Here is a 19,402-nt window from a genome sequence, read left to right on the forward strand (position 1 = left end):
CAAGGCGTTCACTCTATGGTTCCTGGCAATGAAAGGTGTATCTGCAACTTTGGTGAAGCGGGCCGATAGTGATGTGTCGTACGAATGTGCTGCTGAATCCTCGACGGATGATGTGCTGCTGGGATGGGCTGCGATAAAACGTGGTGAGTCGTCGCGCGACGCGCTGCCCAGGTGGCCAGAGCTCGTGATAGACGCTAAGCCTTGTTCGGGCCGATGACGGAATGGAACCTTCCAGTATCTCGCCAAGTCAGCATCCAGCCACTCACCAGCCTTCACACATGTGTCACGAGTAGTTCTGATTGAGACATCGAAGAAAAGCAATTTGGAGAGGGGGACTGTTGTCTCAGCACCTGTACGCGTCGTCATCCAGTGAGGTGACTGAAGAAGGGGGTGGCAAAGAAGTAAAACAGGGGACCAATCGATTGCGCAATCCTGCCAATCGTCTCTATATCCAACTCACAACCCTACAACCTCCAGCTCCCAAGTCTCTAGACCAGGAATCTGAAGCCCCGCTCAGCAGCAGCCCCAGGAACAGCGTTGATTGCTCCTTCCACGTGTTCTCCGCGCGCAAGTTTCTTGTTCAGCCGCCCCAGTATAATGCGCATAATACTGGCCATAATAATGGCCAGTGCTGCAGTTGCGCAATCCACACTCAGGGGCACCGTCAAATCTGCCGGACCACTCTTTGGCTGAGGGTACATGTAGCTTGCATAGATCGAACTCGTATTACTGATCGCGTTGATGAAAGCCAGTGCTGCCGCCCTCTTCGCCGGCGGACGAGGCAAAGAGTTGGAGATCCAGGCCAGAGCCACGACGTAGCCAGTGTAAACACCAGGGACCATCAGCATCATGGCGACGTAGCGCGGTGCTGTTGCAGTCGTAGCGGCGGCAAGGATGAAGGCTGCTACGCCGACGCAGAGAGGGAGAACGATATGGAAGAATCGCTCGCCGGTGCGGTCGGCATGCCATGCGTTGAGGTAGGTGGTGATGACCGCGAGAACATACGGTGGCGCTGTTAGCAGAAGTGTCTCGATGTTTGGATATCCTAACGTCTTGACCACTGTTGGGAAGAAGTTGGTAACACTGGCCGAGGATACGTTGGCTAGAAGCATGATTGTAAGGACCCAAGTCTTGATATCGAGTAACGCAAGCTTTAGGCCGTGGAAGAATGTTTGCGACTCTGCCGAGACCCAATCGTCTTCACCAACGTCTTCTTGGAGTCTGTAGACGGCGAGCTGGCGTTCTTCCTCTGTGAGCCAGGAAGTTGTTCGAGGGAAGTTGGGTAGGATCCAAAAGGCGGCGAAGGCAACCGCGACGGTAATGATACCCTAGAGAATCAGCCAACATTCCAGACACTTGGGTCGGCATGTGCAATACTTACTTCGATGATGAACACCCAACGCCACGCTCTCAAGCCCTGCGTACCATCCATGTTACTCGTGATCCCCGCAGTGATGAGCCCACCGAAGGCTCCCGAGATCAGACTTCCAGAGTATAAGACCGCCGTTCTCAGACCCAGCTCCTTCCTTGTATACCAAGCGCTGAGGTAGAATAGACACCCTGGGAAGTATGCGGCTTCGATAAATCCCAAAAAGAAACGGCACACCACTAGTCCGGCGAAGTTCTGACATGCTGCGGTAGCGCCCGATATGATACCCCAGATGATCATGCATGTCGGGAGATAGATGGCTGGTTTTCCCGTCTTGTTGAGGAACAAATTTGACGGGATTTGCATAAGAATATAACCGACGAAGAGGATGGAGACAGTGGTCTACTCAATTCAGCGAGATTTTTCTGGTGGGTTCAGCAAGTACATACTTGATACTGCACACTCGTGAGTTCCAACTCGTCTTGGAGACCTGCTAGACGAACGGCAGCGATGTTGTTCCTATCGAGATAATCTGCGCATTATTAGCGCTGCCCACCCGCGGCCATGTACCAAGACATACTCATGATATACATCAGGATGATCATCGGCAACAATCTCGTATCAATCTTCCGCCGCATCTTCTTCTCTGCTTCGATTCTTTCTTGAGCACTCATAGCAGCAACCAACGGCGGCGCGACCAGCTTGCGATGCCCATCCACAACTCCATTTCCAGCTTCAAGGGTCGTAGGCGAGATCTTGTCATCCGAGACATGCTCGATCGAAGGTTTTCGATCGTCAGCCATTGTCGCTTTGATAACCGTGTTCGCGCGCGTCCTGCGAACTATGCGATCGTCGATTTGACGTAGAGAATGCGACAGCGTCAAGCTGGAATTTGGTCAAGGTGAAGGCGCAGCGACAAGAGACGACAAGCAACACTGCGGGGCCCCAAGCTTCCACTTATATGAAGCTTGCCCGTACTCCCAAGCATCTACCGGGGTAGCTCGCGCCATGTACGTCGTCCAACGTCCGTCATGCGACGAAGACACACCAAAGCACACCCATACCATCTAGCCGAGGGACGGTTGCCGACAACCGTGCAGGAATGTCGGCCCGCTGTAGAGATCAACACCTCACGGCGACCTGACAGCACATATGATTCGTCGATTGGGCTATCGTTTAGTCGTAGTAATATGCTGATGCAACGGTGCGCATGTGACGCGGGCTGCGCGTGGTTTAGTAGCGTTCGTGTTGGAGGATAAATGGATATGCGGGGTGAAGATCGACCGAAGCGTCATAGCTGGCGCGAAAGTCCGGGGTTGCTGACGGCTTATTGCACGGCAACTGCAAGCGACATACCCTTTTCTCTTTCATCACCATACGCATCGCCGGCATCGTGACTCTTATGATTTGTCGCTGGCTTTAGCGCCTTGAGCTCGTAGTATGGCTAAGGTCGACGCTGCCTTCGGTACCAATGCCACAAGCACCCCAGAACTGACCCGGACAGCTACAATGAGCGATATCCTCCATCAACGAATGCAAAAACTTCCGTGTAGTCATTTAGGCAGGCAGCATAGCAGGACGAGCTTTAGTCCGGTAGCCGGACTTCGCTCCATCGAATGGCGATGATCGGTATCATAACAGTACTGAACATGTTGTAGCGGAACCACAATCTACCACGGTTCACCTGTGGCGCAGCCCTCGCACCTCGTATACACAATCAGGCACTCTCCTGCACTTTGACCTTAGCTATACATTCCCACCTCTACAACTTAGACACCGAAAGCTATAGCTTACGAATACACAGTCATGTACGACGAACAGCTCCCCTTTTACGTACCGACCACTTCATCAATACCAAAGTCATCATGGCTTGTTCCAGCCCCTCGAACTCGAACGGCTGAAGAGCAGTCCCAGTTTGACCTCCAGTGCCAGAAGGAGCATCTTCGACTAGAACTTCAGCGCGCGAAGGACGACCACGAACGCGCTATGAGAATACTGAGAGTGGCATCTCTTTTCACCAAACTCATCTTCTTCGCTCTCATGGTATATCTGATAGTAGGAATGGTCTCAGATGTACGCTGTGTTCTCGCGCCAGAAGCCAAGGCAGTGATCAAGACCACGCCTGCAATCAACGCTGCACCAGTAACTGACCGGGTATGTTTGATATATGATTATACTTCCTACAAAGAGACTAAGTATGCTAATACCCTACATAATTTTGGTCTACCTTGACGGACGAACAGATCGTATTACCTAACCGCGAGTATGACGCGATCGTGGCTCGATTGAGCGAGAATCGGGAGGCTCGAAGACAAGCCCGGCGTCAAAGGTCGACAATATATATAATACCTAGGTATCCTCCCAAGCGCGATTCAATTGTGACTTTACCATTCAGATATTTACAGGTAAGTCTGACAGCCAGCCCATCCTCACCAAAAGCCTGCGGTAAACGTCTCCAAAGCCGCTTCGTCGTCTCTCACTGAGACTTGCGGCGAGATCGGCGGTGACCACCGATTTGGGTATCCAGCCACGGTGGCCACGTGTACGCCGGGTAGCCTGGCGGCCGACATACAGAAAGATCGTGTACATGAGTATTGATTTGGGGGCGTCTCTAGAATGGTTGTGTGGTGGTTCGGTGCAAGTTGGCCAGAGAAGTTAGGGTTGCCAGCATGGCTGGGGGACTGTCAACGCTAGCCGCAATCGCTTTGGCGTGGTGCACGCATCCATCCATGGATGCCGAGGTTGCGAACAACACCAGGCCTGGGGACACATCTGGAGAAAGGACTTGAGAGTGAGGATTTGTGTGGCGAAGCGATGCAGGATCGAGGTGTCTCAAGCAGCCTATACTTTCAAGAAGACGGATAGGTCGTGGTATAGACGTGGTGTATCAGCCATGGCCCATGTAATTGCGCGTGATATTATTCTTGCACCATTCCAATCCGCAGCTTCTTCTCCCAGAAACTCTATTCATGCCATAGATACCAAACACCGAAATTGTACATCATTCAAACATCGTCTCATAGATTCCATTACTCATGCACCATGCTTCCAAAAAGCTCGCACAGCAAGCTTCTGCCATCACCCTCCCGTCCAATCCAGCAACAGGCTGTACATTACACAGACTTTCACCACATTCCCTCACCGCCGACCCCCCCTCTTCCCCTTCAACGGACTCTCCCCCACCCTACTGTTCCCCACCGTACAAAACACACAAACAAACACCCTAGGCAGCCACTCCTCCTTCAACCCCACACAACCCATATGCAACCACTTGAAGCAAGCCTCACACTGCACCATGAGCGTATCCGCATCATCGACCAACCCATCACAAACACACCTCGTGCTATCATTACTCTTGCTACTACACTCTGTCGAGGGCGTTGTGGTAGTCGTTGGCGAGCCGTTAAAAGAATTAGAGTAGGGATCGTAAGCGCCGTGCGATTGCAATTGGTGAAGTTGGTTGTGTGATGGAGAAGGGTGGGACGTGGACATATCGGCTGAGGCCTGCGCCCACCGTTGATTATGCGCGAGGAGTGTGTTTTGGGATGCGCGTTCTGAACTTGTCAGTCGAAGGCATGGAGACGAGGGAAGCGAGATGGCTATGCTAGCGTACCGATGCGTTGTTGGCGGGCGCCGACGACTTTCTTCAAGGCGCCGAGTGCGTCGCCGGGGGAGTCGGGCATGTGTGTGTCTTCGGGCTCTCGTTCGCGGAGCGTGGGGCGCTCCATGGCGCTGGAGCGACGGATGGTGTTTTCGGCGGCAGCGGCGGAGCGTCTCGTTGATCGTAGCGTTTCGAAAGAGGTCTTGGAGAGGGCGTCGGGTGCGAGCCTTGATGCGGAGACGGAGCGCGCCATTTTGAAAGAATTCGCTCGCTCCAGTCCGCCACTGTCGGCTCGCGCGTGTTTCATCGCTCGACGTTCGGGTTGTGGTATGACGAAGGATGGGTTGCGGCTGACGATCGGAGCTGGCTCATCGTCTTCCGACTCGCTGTCGATTTCCTCGTACAAGCCAGGATATTGGCGTCGGAGATCTTGCTGCGAAGTCTGCCGGCTTTTCCTGGGAGTCTCATCCTCTCGAGTAGATATGGTCTCTGTGCGAGCCGTCCCACTTTCGTCGATGATGAGCCGTGTCCGGGGTCTTCTAATCTCAGGTATCGATTTCAGTGATCCGCCACTTTGACGCTTCAATGGCGACGAGCGACGGGGAATCGTTGAAGCATTAGCCGGAATTGCTACCCGAGGATCCATTGCAAGTGTTCTGGCTGTCCTCGTCCCGCTATCTGTATTGCTTCGTTGCAGCACAGGTCTCGCGTTTTCCGCTGAACCCGACGACGAGGCTGTATTGCTGCGTGAATGTTGACTCTTGGCCTTCTTCGCCATGGCCCTCTCATTCTCTGCATCCCGCAGTTGTGTCTCATAGGGTTGTCTGGACATGTCGAGCATTGGCTGCTGCGGCATGCTTCCAAAAGAACCAGTCATATCGGGATTGGAGAAGCTGAGCAGCATGTTGGGATCAACACCCGCAGCTGTATATACAAAAGAGCCATTTCTTGAGCCGTGTCTCTGCTGTGAGGGTGTATTCGCAAATGACGCTGGCATGGGAGATGCTTGGAAGCTCTGAAACGCTGGAGTTTGCATCATGTTAGCCGAAGGGTGGTTCATCGCTTGCCAGTTCATGTCGTGCTGCGGTCTATGCGGGGTAGGACCGAAGGGGTCTACTCCCAGAGGCACATCTAGGTCCATCTGCATGCCATCGTTTGCTGGGTCCCAGAACAGCTTCGATTGAGGCATGGGTGGCGCAGACATTGGACCCCCGCTGGGGAACTGCATCATATGTGGAGTGTACTGCAGATCAGCGAAGCCAAACGGTGTCTGGTCAAAGAGAGCTCCTGAGGATTCCGGCAGCTGGCTGGGCGTCCTATGCACCACTGTAGCTGGTGTTGCCACCCCATGTCCACCACTTTGTTGCACACTCCTCCTAGACGAAGCGTCCCTCGTCGGAGGTGGCGTTTGCATCTGTGAAAAGTCCATGCTGACGGGACGAGACCCGAACTGTCCCTGTGATCCAACCTTCCTCAGCTGATTAGGGCCCGGTGAGGACGACAGCCTTCGGGACACGTCGACCGGCGGAAGAGGTAGGTTCTGCGGTGCGAAGTGGTTGACATGGAACTCGGGGTCTTCTGGGGTGCGGGCGGGTTGGCTGTACGAGCTCGACGGCCGGCCTATAGGTGTCGAGAGTGTGAAGGAAGGAGTCTGCACCGGGGTGTGCTGCCCATTAGGTCGTGGGGTTGCCCAGGCGTCGAGGAAGTGCGAGTGGGGAAACGACTCGGTCTTTGGTGTTTTGAGAGTTCCGTCAGGGAACGTCAGCGACTTGGGCGTGGAGGATGGACTTGGGAGATGCCAGTCCGTCGATCTAGCACGCGACCCACGTTAGCCTGGGGCACTTGCAGATGCGAGCCGAGACATGAAGAAAACCAAAAGTGAGATCTATCAACAGAACGGGAAGGAGCGGGAGGAGTCTAAAGAAAGATATTCTTGGGATAGCATGGCAAGGGATGATGGCAACGAGCTTCAAGTGACAACCGTGCGGTGCTGCCTGACCTCTGCCTACCCTAGACCTGGATTGGGACATAGTCTGGTCCGACATGACATGAAGCCAAGGACGACCGGAGGTATTCAGATGAAGCTCGTTGCACCAGCCGAACGCTATACGTCTTCCGCCACATGGGAAGGTAGAAGAGAGCCGTACCCATATATGTGCTGATCCAAACTCATAGCAAGCCCAATGACACAAAGCCCTGACACAATGTCCTTCCTTTCCAACCATGTAGCGAGCAATATAAGACGTCGTCGGGTCGGGGGGCGTTCAGCGGGGTTGGGTCGACGGCGGGTGGTGAAGACAAAGGCGCCCTGGGTGGACTTCTTTGTTGACGGCGGGAGATTTTCGCAAACGCAGGCAGCTAGACGGGAAGTTGTGAGACCTGTTGGGTAGTACACTTGAGCAGCAGCAGCAGCAGCAGGGAATATGACAGCGTTGTGAGATGTGCTCGAAGCAGGTACCGAGCGAGGGCGTCAGCACAGCGTCGTGGTTGTGAAGAGGCACCTTGTGCTTGCTTTGGGTGACCAGGCACGGCGAAGGTTTCTCACGTACTAGGCAGCGCAGTGGGGCCGGGGAAACTGAAGCTGCAGTTGCAAAAGGTTGTAGTTCGGCAAAGATGAAGAATTGATAGTCCCCGATCGTGACCCGCAGCTGGCAGCAGCAGCAGCAAGCACTCCGCAACACGCAGCCAGCACCGCCTGAGCAGCACCCGGAATGCGGCTTAGGCCAAGTCTCCTGAGCCCTAGGAGGCGTCTAGCTCAGGTACCGAGCCCGCAGGTGCATGGGCCGGCGAGGGCGATATAGCGAGGCTGTCATAATTGGGTGGGCGTGGCAGGGAGGAAGCATGGAAGAGAGGCTCTTTGTCGTCGCCGCAGCCAGCCAGCACGCACAGCCAGGCAGGCGAAGGAAGCCGAAGCTTCACCCAACCGCAGCTATGCGCCTAGCAGCGAATAGGGCCAAACATAACGATGAGCTAAGTCGCGAACGGACACGGAACGAACGACACCATGGCTTGGGGTGCTGCGCGCCGTAAGGATGAGATGGGCAGAAATGACAGGTCAACGAGGTCAATGCCTAGATGCCGACGCTAATCCGTCTGGCCCATCGAAACAGCGCCCACCACTCAGCGACGTCTATTATCATCAACCTCCTGAGCAAGCGTACAATCATCTACGATAATATACTAGCATTCCATCAATCATGCAGCATGCACTCCTGAATCCTGTCTCGTTCCCCCACACGGAATCCCTCCGCGCCGCAGGCCACAAATAAGCAACCAAGAAAAAAGTCATTGCAACTGCCAGCTGGCAAAGCGAAGCGATCAACCTGGTAAAGCGAATTAATGTAGCCGTCATCATGCCAGAAATCCCATGAACCTGGATTAAAGCTACCCGCTCCCGGCGAATCATGGTCCGAGGTACGTCTAGATTTTGCAATCCTGCTGCGGCAGGGCAGCGGAGAAATGGGCCACGATAGCACTTGCCGCATTTATCATAGCTTCCCCCACGAGGCATGCTTTTGGCCCCAAAGATGGATGCATGTTCGCAACCTGCATGAAATGTGCGAAATGTGTGAGTATTGTTTTAATCATTTGTCCTGCTTAATGAATGTAGATCTACATTCCAATACGAGATTTCCTGAATCGCGGGGTAAACCAAATTCCACCCCTCCCCTCGTATCTCAACACCCGCTGCGATTAACATGTGAGCTGGATTTTTCGATAGCCGTTCACCCTAGCGCACAGCCGCCGCCCTGTTCATGCAAGGTACCAATCGTTCTTTCCAATCGTTTCCTCCACTTCAAACCGTTCGTCTAGTTTAAGTCCCCCTCAGCTTTCCCATTCCTTCCATCCCGAGGCGGCGATTGGTGAAGGACCCGCGAAACTATCTTGTAGCGTCCCCACGACATCGTCTCGGTACCAGATTGCTGTTCAAGCAACTCTTGTGCGAACCATTCCCACCTGCTGGCTACAGTAAGCGCGCCGCCACCTCCACATCGTTCGTGCGAGATAAGATCAGTGTAGTTCAGGAGAAAGATAGTGCACTCCTAGTTCACCGGTATCTCCGACCATGCTAAGTTTATTGGTTGCGGATTGTTGAGCGTTTGGCTGTCTCAGGTGTTACTAGGAAAGACGGGTGAGGAGGCTAGGCGAGATGAGTGGCTTGTTGGAGGTACGTCATACTCAGGTAGTATGGGAATGTTTCGCGTATTCGAATCTCCTGTCATGGCATGTATGCTCGTGGCATTTCGCTTTTGGATTTCTACAATACTTGCCGTGAACGCAGAGTACCAAATCGAATAGCTCTAGAGCGAGCATGAAGCAGGCAAGTTGATGAACAAAATACAATCAATTCCTTGAACACTATGTACACATTGAAAAAGAACAGCCCCTCCCCTCTTTACAGCCTTACTTAATTAATTAAGAGAACCCCCTCCTACTAAACTCATCAAAAGTCTCCCTCTGATACTCAAGATCACTAACAGCACTCTCCGCACCCTCCCCATTCCTCCCAAATGTCGGCCCTGATATTTCAGACACCCTATCGTCCGGATCATCAAAAGGACTCCTTTCAATAAGATGCGCCCTCGAACCCATCCCACCTTCACCACCACCGACTTCCCTCTCTATCCCCTCCATTATACTACTCCCCCTACTCCCGCTCCCACTCGTAAAACTCGGTGGTGCACCCCTCTCTGTAGTAAAACTCGGCGGCGGCAAACTACACGGCCGATACGGCGGCGGCGGCTCGCTCAAACTACTATTATCGCCGAAAGGATCCTCAATCGGCCTCAGCGTATTGGAAGACACAGAGACCATGTCCGAAGTATCCATGCCAGTCAGGTAAGCGTTGTTGGAAGAAGAACCCCCAATTGGGCCGAGGATGATGGGGTGGAAGGCTGAGGGTGTGGATGTTGGGGGGAGGAGGTGGCTGTTACGTTGTTGTTGGTGGTGGGACGCGGAGATCGCTGGTAATACCGGAGGGGGGTGTGAAAGCGGCGGTGCGATGTACGGTTGCACATGTTCATTCCCATATCGTCGTGATATCTGAGATGGAGTCGTCATTTTCATCTCTTGGACTTCGCGCTCGGCAGCTAGAGCGGCGGCGCGCCGTCTCTTTCGTTTGCGCACGCAGAGGAAGATCACACTGGCCGTGAGAGCGAGGACAACAACGGGTATGATGGCTGCGGCGGCGTAGATGGGCGTGTTGTTTGATTGTTTCCCGGGGAGAGGCAAGGTTGCGCCTGGAAAGATGTTTGTTGGGGTAGGTGGTCCGAAGGGATCGGGCGATGGGGTTGAGGTTGATGTTGTCCATGGTGAGGTTGTGGGCAAGTGATCGGCGTATGGTGTTGTTGCTGAAGCGGAGGATTGCCAGTTTTGAGACGATGGGGTGGGTCCTTCGTAGGGAGGCCAGGGGCGGTTCGCTGGGTATCCTGAGGGTCTGTCGCCGCTGGGTGGAGAGGGTCTGGGAGGGGGTGAGGGTTGGCTGGGAGGTTTGGAATTCCATGCACTGTTCGTTACTTGGGTGATCGACGGCATCGCGCCCGTGTACGGTGATTCTGGTGGACCAACAGATGAGATGATCACTGGAACCAGGAAAGTATTTATCTCAGATTCGCTTTCAGTTTCCGTGGCCCAAGGCGGCTCTCTGTCATCTTCATCTTCGTCCCATTTCTCTTTCTTAGGTGGAGGCATTGCGCCTCGACGAACCGCTGACGCGAGCAACTAGCTGTGTATGGACGAGCTCCAGTGGTGTGTTGGGGCGACACCAGTAAGGAGACAGGAATCAGACGGAGATGCCTGACACCTAGATATGACCGAGGCGGGGAGCTGGAATGTAGTGGTGGTGATGCTCCACTTTCTGACCAGTGATGGGAGATGCGGGGCCGAGAACGGGTTTTGGGCGTGATCTCCCAAGGCTGGTACTCCAATCGATGACGCGAAAACAAGACACTATGTACCTTAGGCAATGAAATGTTCCTTCTGCTGGATACCTCGACTAGGAGGATTTAATAGGCGCCTAGTTGGTCTTGAAAGGCAATGCGGAGAACGCAGAGTGGACACGGGGAGTGGGAGGGCAATCCTTTGAGAAGTGGCCGCCCAGCTGGGGTGGCGCAGACATGTTACCCGTTGTCTGGCAACATGTGTGCGATGCAAGCTGTCAAGCCAACAGAAGCAAAGTCCGAAGGGCCGGCTGCAAAGAGTCGGCGCGGTTGGCTACATGCTGGGATGCTGGGGAGAGACGGACTCAGCCTCGACGCCTATAAGACGAACAAACCCCACCTGCTCGGGATAGGGTAATTTTAGCCTGGCTAATGTCTAGCCGTCGATCTAACAAAGCTTAGTATGATGCAATCGTATCTGCGTGCTGAGCACAGTCTTACAGCGTTTGTTCGTTATATTGCCTGGAATGCTGCTTTCATACTCATGGTGTCTTCATTCTGGAGACGGGAAGTCAAACAAACATTCGCAAGGATACTCCGGCGCATCCGACTGAGCTGGTATGCAGATCCTTTGCGAGCGCCCGTATCGTGGCGGGTGATTGGATGGGAGTAGGGCCGGGACGATAGAGCTGACTGTGACAGGCTATAGCTGCAGTTGTTTGTCCTGGATGTTGCAAGTGGGTACCGTTGAGGCATGGTATCATGCCAAAATCCCCTCAGCTGCAGCTAGCAAACATGAAACACGGAACTAAGCCATGCATTGCAGCTGCAGTGCGGGAGGTTCTCAAGTCCGGGGTGTTGTGAGTCTCCGCTGAGCACGTGTGGCGCCTGCTGACCGGTGGCCTCGAATCTTTCTACACCACAAACACATGGAGCGTTCCCATCCAGACACCGCATTCACAGCACCGTCATGCGGCATTCAATGTCCCGATGGAACTCTGCTGCGGAATGTCAGCCAGTCGCCAGAGCATTAGTCCGACCGACGTGCCGGCTTGAGCTGACATGTGCCAAAGGCCCGCTTGGCTGATGATCTCATCGGCCCGCACGCGTCGGTTCCGCTATCCGCTGGCATTCACGACGCCAACGCTTAACCCCAGACTCCTCCGCTAACACGGACATGGACAAATTCAAGAGCGTCGCCAAAGGAGGGTGGCATCCTGAGAAGAGTCGCACGAATAGTGGGAGCGGCGGAGGTGGAGCGAGCGACTCAAAACTCACACAGGTAGTATGTAAGCCTGTCTTCTTCCTTTTCGACTGTGGATTAACGGTGTGTAGAAAGGATGGGTTGGAAAGGCACAGGGTAAAGATCCCCATGCAGAAGCCGCCCGCGATCATCAGTCAGCACCACTATCATCCCTGAAAGACCCCTCGCAGTTTGCTCCGCCGCCCAAGAGACTCGACTACAGCGGCGGTTCGGCAGCATCTGCACCATCCGGACCGTCATCTGCGCCTGCTGGGTCGGCAAAGCAAAGACTGCAGGAGCGAGAAGAGGCTCGGAGGAGGGAGGAGGAAGAAGAAGCAAACAGACCAGCCCCAGGGCCATACAGACCCGACACCACGGGGTTGAGCACAGCGCATCTGCCCAAACCTCCTGCTTTCAGACCTGGCGCTGCGGCACCACCGAGTACAGGTGCTGCCAAACCAAAGCCCAGCCTGCCCCCACGACCTCCACTACCACCGCGCCAGAACTCGAACCCCGATGAATTCGCACCGGCTCCTCCACCTACCTACAATGAGGCGACACAAGAAGCGAGACCTGAGCAGGGGGTGCTGAACCAAGGTGCTTTGGGTCGCCTGGGTCAGGCAGGTGTATCGGTATCAGGCTTTGGTATCGGTCGGACAGCTTCTCCTCCAGTACCGCCTCGTGCAAATCCATCACCGCCCGTTCCTCCTCGACAGAACTCAGGCTCGAGGAATGTGTTACCGCCTCCTGCCCCGCCCAGTCGCGGCTCACAGATGAACGAACTGCAGAGTAGGTTCGCGAGTATGTCTGGGCCGAAATCACCAGCATCACCCCCGGCCACTGGCACGTCGTGGGCAGACAAGCAGGCAGCACTGCGGACAGCTAGCAGTCTACGCGATGATCCGTCAAAGGTATCAGCTTCCGACTTGAAAGGAGCGGCATCGACTGCGAACAACTTCCAGCAACGGCATGGAGATCAGGTCGCGTCTGGGTGGAAGTCGGCCAACTCTATAAACCAAAAGTATGGTATTGCTGGCAAGATGAACAACTTCGCATCGTCAAGTGCCTCCCCAGGCCCAGCACAGTCGGCGTCGCAAAGTAGTGCGGGAGGCCTTGGAAAAAAGGCACCACCTCCGCCGCCACCCAAGAAGAAGGAACTGAGCGACGGCTCGGGTGAACCACCGCCGATTCCTCTAAGTAGCAAGCCGAAGTTTTGAGCGTATCTATCGTAGTCTACCCATAATGCAGAGATACCAGCTTGAATATTACTAGTGCATCTCCCACTATAATGTTAAACCTGTTCCCCAGATGTGGCTGCGGCTGCCCACGTCACCCTGCCTCTTCCCAGTTACGGCGTCGGTGGCTTTTGCTCCCAGATTTGCGCTTAGCCGGACCCTCAACAGGTTCACAGCATCCTTGCAGAAATTTTGCAGCATGCAGTTCTACCATGACACAACGCAAGATGACGACCGCCTTTTCGTCGACAAGACGGGATGTATATTTGTGTTACCCCATGGCGTTAGACTTGCGAGCAGATGTAAATTCTAGATAAACTTCAAGAGGGTCTTGTCGACGTGGGTGTCCAGTGGGAGGTGTTGATTATTCGCCTCGGTAGCTGGTCGCGACGCCATTGGCTCGTCATCCTCAGCATAACCAAGAGGGACGTCCAGAAGCCTTTGCCTGCTGCTTCTAGCTCCTTGTCCGACGCACCGTTACTGCATCTGTCCTCGCTCCGGGCATACCTGTGCACTTAATTCTACGATATAACCTGTGCGCCTTGCCCTGGGTTCGTGCGTGTACCCCAAGCAATACACCTAGGTGGTATCGCGTGCCTAGCGAGAAACGAATAACAACAACACCAACTCTATCGCAGCTTTGCGCCGACGATAGGCACGCCCAGACGCCCGAGGGCCGATTCTCGCGATAAAGTTTAGCACAACCGTTGGGCATTGACCTCATCGGACCACAGAAAAACCCCAGCGGCCCCCAGACCCTCTGCCTCTGCCGTACCCTGTTTGCGCCCGCCTGGCCAACACTTTCACCTCACTCACCACCGGCCCATTGAGTGCTGCCACCACCTGCACCTCCACCAGCGCATCGTCTCCCGCCGTCACGCCCATCATGTCCGGCGCAGGCCCTTCCCTACACCCCGGCGACTGGCCGTCGAGGGCTGTCCTCCAGTTCCCTCCCGATGCCGCGCCCTCGCCCATTCCTCCGCCGTGGTCGGGCGAGTCGACCTTCCAGAACCCGTTCCCCATCCCCGAAGACATCTACCAGGGCGCGCTGTCGTACAAGGTCCCGCTGACCATCGCCTCCATCTACTTTGTTGCCGTGACGTACGTCAACTGGTACAACCGCCAACACGGCAACAAGCCGTGGAGGATCGCCAAAACCCGCCCCTTCTACGCCTTTGTCATCTTCCATAATGTCTTCCTGGCCGTCTACTCGGCCGTGACGTGCGTGGCCATGATCCGCTGCCTCAAGCACTCGTTCCCCCACTACAGCGAGCCCAACGCCGTTGTCGGCACCATCGACGCCCTCTGCAAGATCCACGGTCCCCGCGGCCTGGGCGACGCCGTTACCTATAGCAACGTCAACGACAGCTGGAGCAGCCTCAACTCCAAGGTTCAGGTAGGCGCCAACGGCTTGCCCGACACCACCGATGTTGGCAGGATCTGGAACGAGGGTCTTGCTTTCTGGGGCTGGTGGTTCTACCTCTCCAAATTCTACGAAGTCCTTGACACGGCCATTATCCTCGCAAAGGGCAAGCGAAGCACTACTCTCCAGAAGTACCACCATGCTGGCGCTATGCTGTCCATGTGGGCTGGTATGCGCTTCATGTCGCCTCCGATCTGGATGTTTGCCACGGTCAACTCTGGAATCCACGCCATGATGGTAAGCGTCTCTTCAAACCACACAGAAAACCCTCACTAACATCATCTAGTACACCTACTACACTGTCTCCGCGCTCGGCTACCGCGTTCCCAACATCGTTAAGCGAACTCTTACCACCCTCCAAATCACCCAGTTCCTCGTCGGATCCGCCTTCGCCGCTATCCACCTCTTCATCTCCTACACCGTCCCCGTTTCGGTCGCATACAAGGTTGCTGAGAAGGTCGCGCCCAAGGTAGTCTCGTCCAGCGTCTCATCCGCAGTCGCCTCTGCTACGGAGTCGGTTGCCGAAGCTCTCCCCACCGTGACTGGTGTCGCTGTAGCCTTCCTCAGGAAGCTCATCTACCGCGCAGCTGGCGATGAGGGTCTCGCAGAGAACATCCCCGTCCCTGGCCAGCCCATCCCCGTTCGCCAGCCGCAGCAAGTCATTGCCGGAGAGCCTGCCCCCACCCACAACGCAGTTCACGACTTCTTCCACCCCCACGAGACAGTCGAGAGGACCTTCTACCGCACCGAGTACCAGACCGTTCCCTGCGTCGACACCTCCGGCCAAGCCTTCGCCATCTACGTCAACCTGATCTACCTCGCCCCACTGACCATCCTCTTCATGCGCTTTTTCTTCAAATCGTACCTCCGCCGCTCTGCCCCCAACTCTAAGCAGAACTTCAAGCACCGCACCATCTCCGACGCCGCCGGCGACGCCAGCCGCAACGTCGAGCGCGAACTCGACTCCCTCGACAAATCCGCCGAAGACGCCATCTCCTCAGGCGTGAACCGCGCTAGAGACGCCGTCCGCGGAAGGAAGCCCGCCAACGGCCACATCAAAGACGAGCGCAAAGGCAGCATGAGCCCCGCCAACCAAAAGTTCCTCGAAAACGTAAACCGTCGCGTCAGCCAGAAACTGCAAGAGCTTGACGAGGGCGCTGATGCCACGAGCAAGAAGGCCAGGCAGATTGCTAAGGAGCTTGTTGGTAAGGCTGAGGCTGCTGGTGAGAAGGTAGAGCAGGCGTATGAGGACAATGAGGAGGATGTCAAAGAGAAGAAGGAGAATGCTAATGGTAACAAGGAGAAGATGGACCGCAATCGCAGTCCGAGCAAGTTGCCGCGCAAGCAGCAAAACAAGAAGAATGGCCCGAGTGACGAGCAGGTCGCTAAGCCAGAGAAGGAGGCTGAGCCTAAGGACCTCAAGAATACGCTTGGGGAGAAGGACGGTAAGGGTCTTTTCTAGATGATGAAAGTCATCTGGAAAAGCTCTTATGAGGAAGCAACAAACTGCCAGAGGCCGAAAGTGCCTGGGCTCCCCTCTCCACTTTTTTTATAGGATGGGAAGGAAACACATTTCTTCGGCGCTCTGTTATAGATCGCGAGATATCCGGTCATGTATCTGTATCTTGCTTGGAGAAATCTTTCTTAAGACACACGCACTAAAAGTCAGGAGGGGAAGCTATATCCAAATGTACGAGAGATGAGGAACTGGAAGGGAAAGGAATCGAAAGGAATCGAAAGGAATGGATGGCGTAGCTATGGAATCTAAAGTTTTTATTTCTTCATGATCGATGCTCCATACTTGCTGGTCTTTCTGCCAAGGCATGATTACAAAGGTTGTTGTGACTGCTTACTGCCATTCATGTTGTCCATGTTGCTTCGTCGCTGCCAGCCAGGCTTTCAAGCCTATGGTTTGGAGTGAGTGGGTAACGGGCTAGCTGGTACTTCTCAGGTTTCATCTCTTAATGATGTGAGAAGGTCAGCGGATACTCCCCTCGCTCAACCCTATAGGCGGGTGGGAGGTGGTGGAAGTTGTATCCTCCCAAGGTTACTCCAGGAAAGTTATATCCAAAGAGGCGAAGTCGATCAAAGAGAAACGATGAAATGATCTGGAGACGGAAGACATAGCTGAAGAATCTATATTTGATGTATTTCTTCATTGATGCACTTCATGCTTGATGGTTCGATGGTGTTACCGTCCGAGTAATAGTGGTAAAGGCTGTGATGCGTATTCCACGCCACATTGCTTTACCACTGCTCTTCAGACTGTCCAAGCTATTGTTTGGAGGGACTAGCTGACAGATCGCTCGACCGCTCGCTCGGTCCGTTCCTTGTTCCATCACTCCACGACACGCCCAATATTACCTAATACTCCCCATCCCTCCTCCACCCATACTCATACCCATGATCCCCCCACCCAACTCCAACACCTCCTCCCTCCTCTTCCTCTCCTTCTTGTCCTTCTTCACCATCTCTTGTAGCCCAGCGCCTTCTATCCTTGCTGTCACCCCCTTATTCTGATGCGTGCTCGTCTTAAACCCATCCTCATCATTCCTCGCAAAAATCTGCAACCCCCTCAAATGCGTATCCTTTCCATTCTGATGATTCTCTAAGATCTTAATCTGCACGAGATGCGCTCGTAGGACAGGTAACTTTGGTGTTGAGAAAGTATTGGTGGGAGCAGGGCGGGGTGCGGGATTGGGTGAGAGAGATGCGAAGGGAGCGCGGGGGTGGGGACGGGGAAGCGTTTGGGGTTGCGTGGAAGGGGGTATGGGCGTTGATGGGGCATGATTTTGGGTCGGTGTGACGGTTGGATTTGCGTGGAGGTTTGTGCGGCGGGTGCGAGTGCGTGTGCCTGATGGAGGGGGTGGCTGTTGTGTATTTTGTGGTGTGTCGTATGAAGGATTCTGGGGTTGTGTTGCGGCTGGGTAGGGAGGAAAAGGCGTGTCTTGCCCTCCTGGAGTTTGCATATCCAAATCTGCTGCCTGGCCCGGCGCCGCATTCTCAGAATCAGAAGAAGCGTCGTTTGCGCCTCTTCTCCCGTTCAGGTGCAAAGCATCTGTGAGGAGACGTTGTGGCCGTTGACCTGCATTTCCTCCTCCATCACCTTCTTCGTCGTCGTCGTCACCACCCTCATCATCACTATCCGGATCACCCACGCCCGAGAAATCCGCCCAGATCCATCCCCTCGGACTCTCCAACCTCATCTCTCCCCATTCCTGTAGGTCGTTCAAACCGCTGCCTGCAAGAAAAATGATCTTCGTAGGCGTGTAACTCTCATCCTGTTCGAAGTCGAGATACAGTCTCAGTCCCACGATACGGACGAGTTTGAAGAAGTGGATGTTGAGGTAGTGAGGCTGCGGTCCATCAGATTGCCAGAAAAGGTTCGTATTTGGGTGGCGTAGTTGGGGGATTGAACAGCCTGGTTTGGAGGAGGAGACGGTCCAGGATGCTAGGGTGGAGATTTCGCGGAGGTAGGGTGGGGGAGGGTCGAAGTTGGGGAGGGTTTCAGAGGGGAGGTTTGGTGATGCGAGACCATCTTCTGACCCGAGTTCTTCGTCACCTTCGTCTTCTTCTTGGTCCTCTTCGTCGCCTTCGAGGCCGATTAGGTCGTCGCCAAGGGTTTCATCGTCGTCGGCGGCGTCGTCGAGATCGTGCTCTTCTTCTTCTTCTTCTTCTCGTTCTTGACGACCGTCTATTTCCGCGTCGCTGGACGACGTGTCTTGGGCTTCTGGTGGTGAGGGCGGGGGCATGCGATGTTGGTGTGCTTGGCCTCCTCGTCGGCGAAGTGAAGGCGGCATGCTGATCTTCGCTTCCTCAAGTGCTGTAAAGAGACGCTAAGTTGACGTCACGGGATGCGGAGATGCAGGATGTAAGATTCGGGGAAGCGTGACTAGGGCCCGTGGCGACAGCAAGCAGGGGTGAAGCGCGTCTGAACGAGTGTGCTGTGTGGCTGCCCTGACCGGCCACCTCAGGCAGCTTCCGTGCAAACCTTCGTTCACAAGTTGTCTATCGTCTGTCTAGGCTCGCCTCGGTCCACGGGTATCTGGTATACGGGACCGTGGCGTCCCTGGCTAAGGCGAATGTGGTAGACCGTGCGGACGAATGTTGATCACACACGTGCATGCAAACCAGGTACCCAACCGGATCCAAACAGTGCGAACCCAACTTCAGTGTCGATATATTGATGTAGAGGCGATATTCTCCGGTGTCCAGGCCTGGCCTCTACGGATGATGTTTTCTTTTTGTGTCGTTTGCCTCGTGCTGCTTTCTCCGCCAGGGTCATGTTCATGTTTGCTTGTTTGCGATGCAAGCTGGACTGGAAATCTGAAGGTCCAAGCGTCAGGGAGATCACCAATCCCGAGGTCTCCATCCCTTTCAGACCCACCCTGTACCTGACACTACCTTCAACGCCTCCCCACCGACTCCCCCGCACCCATATGTTTCGCGTGCGCTTATAATCGACTGCCTGCATACATGCCATGCATATACTCCTACACCGGTGTCGGAGAAGACCCCGTAGAGCTCAAGATGGGGCGGCAACGCTAGGCAGCGTCCCCGCAGCGCCGCCGTCTACGCTACGAGTAACGATAGCTCAAGGTTCGGATTCGCCTCAGCCGTCAGATTAGAGTTTTGGACGCAACTCCAGAGCT

General features: G+C 54.7%; 7 protein-coding genes across 7 annotated transcripts; 3 read left to right on the forward strand and 4 right to left on the reverse strand.

The window, feature by feature from the left end:
- Positions 1-277: 277 nt before the first annotated feature.
- Positions 278-2,635, reverse strand: BKA58DRAFT_394068 (pantothenate transporter liz1). The gene is made up of 4 exons (XM_046171158.1): positions 1,950-2,635; positions 1,819-1,901; positions 1,382-1,771; positions 278-1,328 (listed from the first exon to the last, which is right to left on the reverse strand). Exons 1-4 carry the CDS (start codon positions 2,170-2,172, stop codon positions 489-491), a joined length of 1,536 nt encoding a protein of 511 aa, XP_046020574.1. The 5' UTR covers positions 2,173-2,635; the 3' UTR covers positions 278-488.
- Positions 2,636-3,175: 540 nt separating this feature from the next.
- BKA58DRAFT_406151 (uncharacterized protein) lies at positions 3,176-3,658 on the forward strand (the record flags this gene model as incomplete). The annotated part of the gene is made up of 2 exons (XM_046171935.1): positions 3,176-3,564; positions 3,613-3,658. 2 exons carry the CDS (start codon positions 3,176-3,178, stop codon positions 3,656-3,658), a joined length of 435 nt encoding a protein of 144 aa, XP_046020575.1.
- A 574-nt stretch (positions 3,659-4,232) lies between these two features.
- Positions 4,233-7,445, reverse strand: BKA58DRAFT_58399 (uncharacterized protein). Its single transcript, XM_046175576.1, has 3 exons — positions 7,118-7,445; positions 4,983-6,781; positions 4,233-4,923 (listed from the first exon to the last, which is right to left on the reverse strand). The coding sequence occupies exons 1-3, from the start codon at positions 7,141-7,143 to the stop codon at positions 4,508-4,510; spliced, it is 2,241 nt and encodes a 746-aa protein (XP_046020576.1). The 5' UTR covers positions 7,144-7,445; the 3' UTR covers positions 4,233-4,507.
- Positions 7,446-9,386: 1,941 nt separating this feature from the next.
- On the reverse strand, positions 9,387-10,505 carry BKA58DRAFT_325153 (uncharacterized protein; the record flags this gene model as incomplete). The annotated part of the gene is made up of 1 exon (XM_046167995.1): positions 9,387-10,505. The coding sequence occupies one exon, from the start codon at positions 10,503-10,505 to the stop codon at positions 9,387-9,389; it is 1,119 nt and encodes a 372-aa protein (XP_046020577.1).
- Positions 10,506-11,916: 1,411 nt separating this feature from the next.
- On the forward strand, positions 11,917-13,661 carry BKA58DRAFT_58467 (uncharacterized protein). The gene is made up of 2 exons (XM_046175578.1): positions 11,917-12,134; positions 12,185-13,661. The coding sequence occupies exons 1-2, from the start codon at positions 12,027-12,029 to the stop codon at positions 13,307-13,309; spliced, it is 1,233 nt and encodes a 410-aa protein (XP_046020578.1). The 5' UTR covers positions 11,917-12,026; the 3' UTR covers positions 13,310-13,661.
- Positions 13,662-14,213: 552 nt separating this feature from the next.
- On the forward strand, positions 14,214-16,212 carry BKA58DRAFT_325332 (GNS1/SUR4 family-domain-containing protein; the record flags this gene model as incomplete). Its single annotated transcript, XM_046168005.1, has 2 exons — positions 14,214-14,987; positions 15,037-16,212. 2 exons carry the CDS (start codon positions 14,214-14,216, stop codon positions 16,210-16,212), a joined length of 1,950 nt encoding a protein of 649 aa, XP_046020579.1.
- A 660-nt stretch (positions 16,213-16,872) lies between these two features.
- Positions 16,873-19,035, reverse strand: BKA58DRAFT_473428 (anaphase-promoting complex, subunit 10-domain-containing protein). The gene has a single exon (XM_046175314.1). The coding sequence runs from the start codon at positions 18,548-18,550 to the stop codon at positions 17,111-17,113; it is 1,440 nt and encodes a 479-aa protein (XP_046020580.1). The 5' UTR covers positions 18,551-19,035; the 3' UTR covers positions 16,873-17,110.
- Between the last annotated feature and the right edge of the window lie 367 nt (positions 19,036-19,402).

Source organism: Alternaria rosae, assembly GCF_020736505.1.
Source record: "Alternaria rosae strain MPI-PUGE-AT-0040 chromosome Unknown BKA58scaffold_12, whole genome shotgun sequence".
Classification (NCBI taxonomy): Eukaryota; Fungi; Ascomycota; class Dothideomycetes; order Pleosporales; family Pleosporaceae; genus Alternaria; species Alternaria rosae.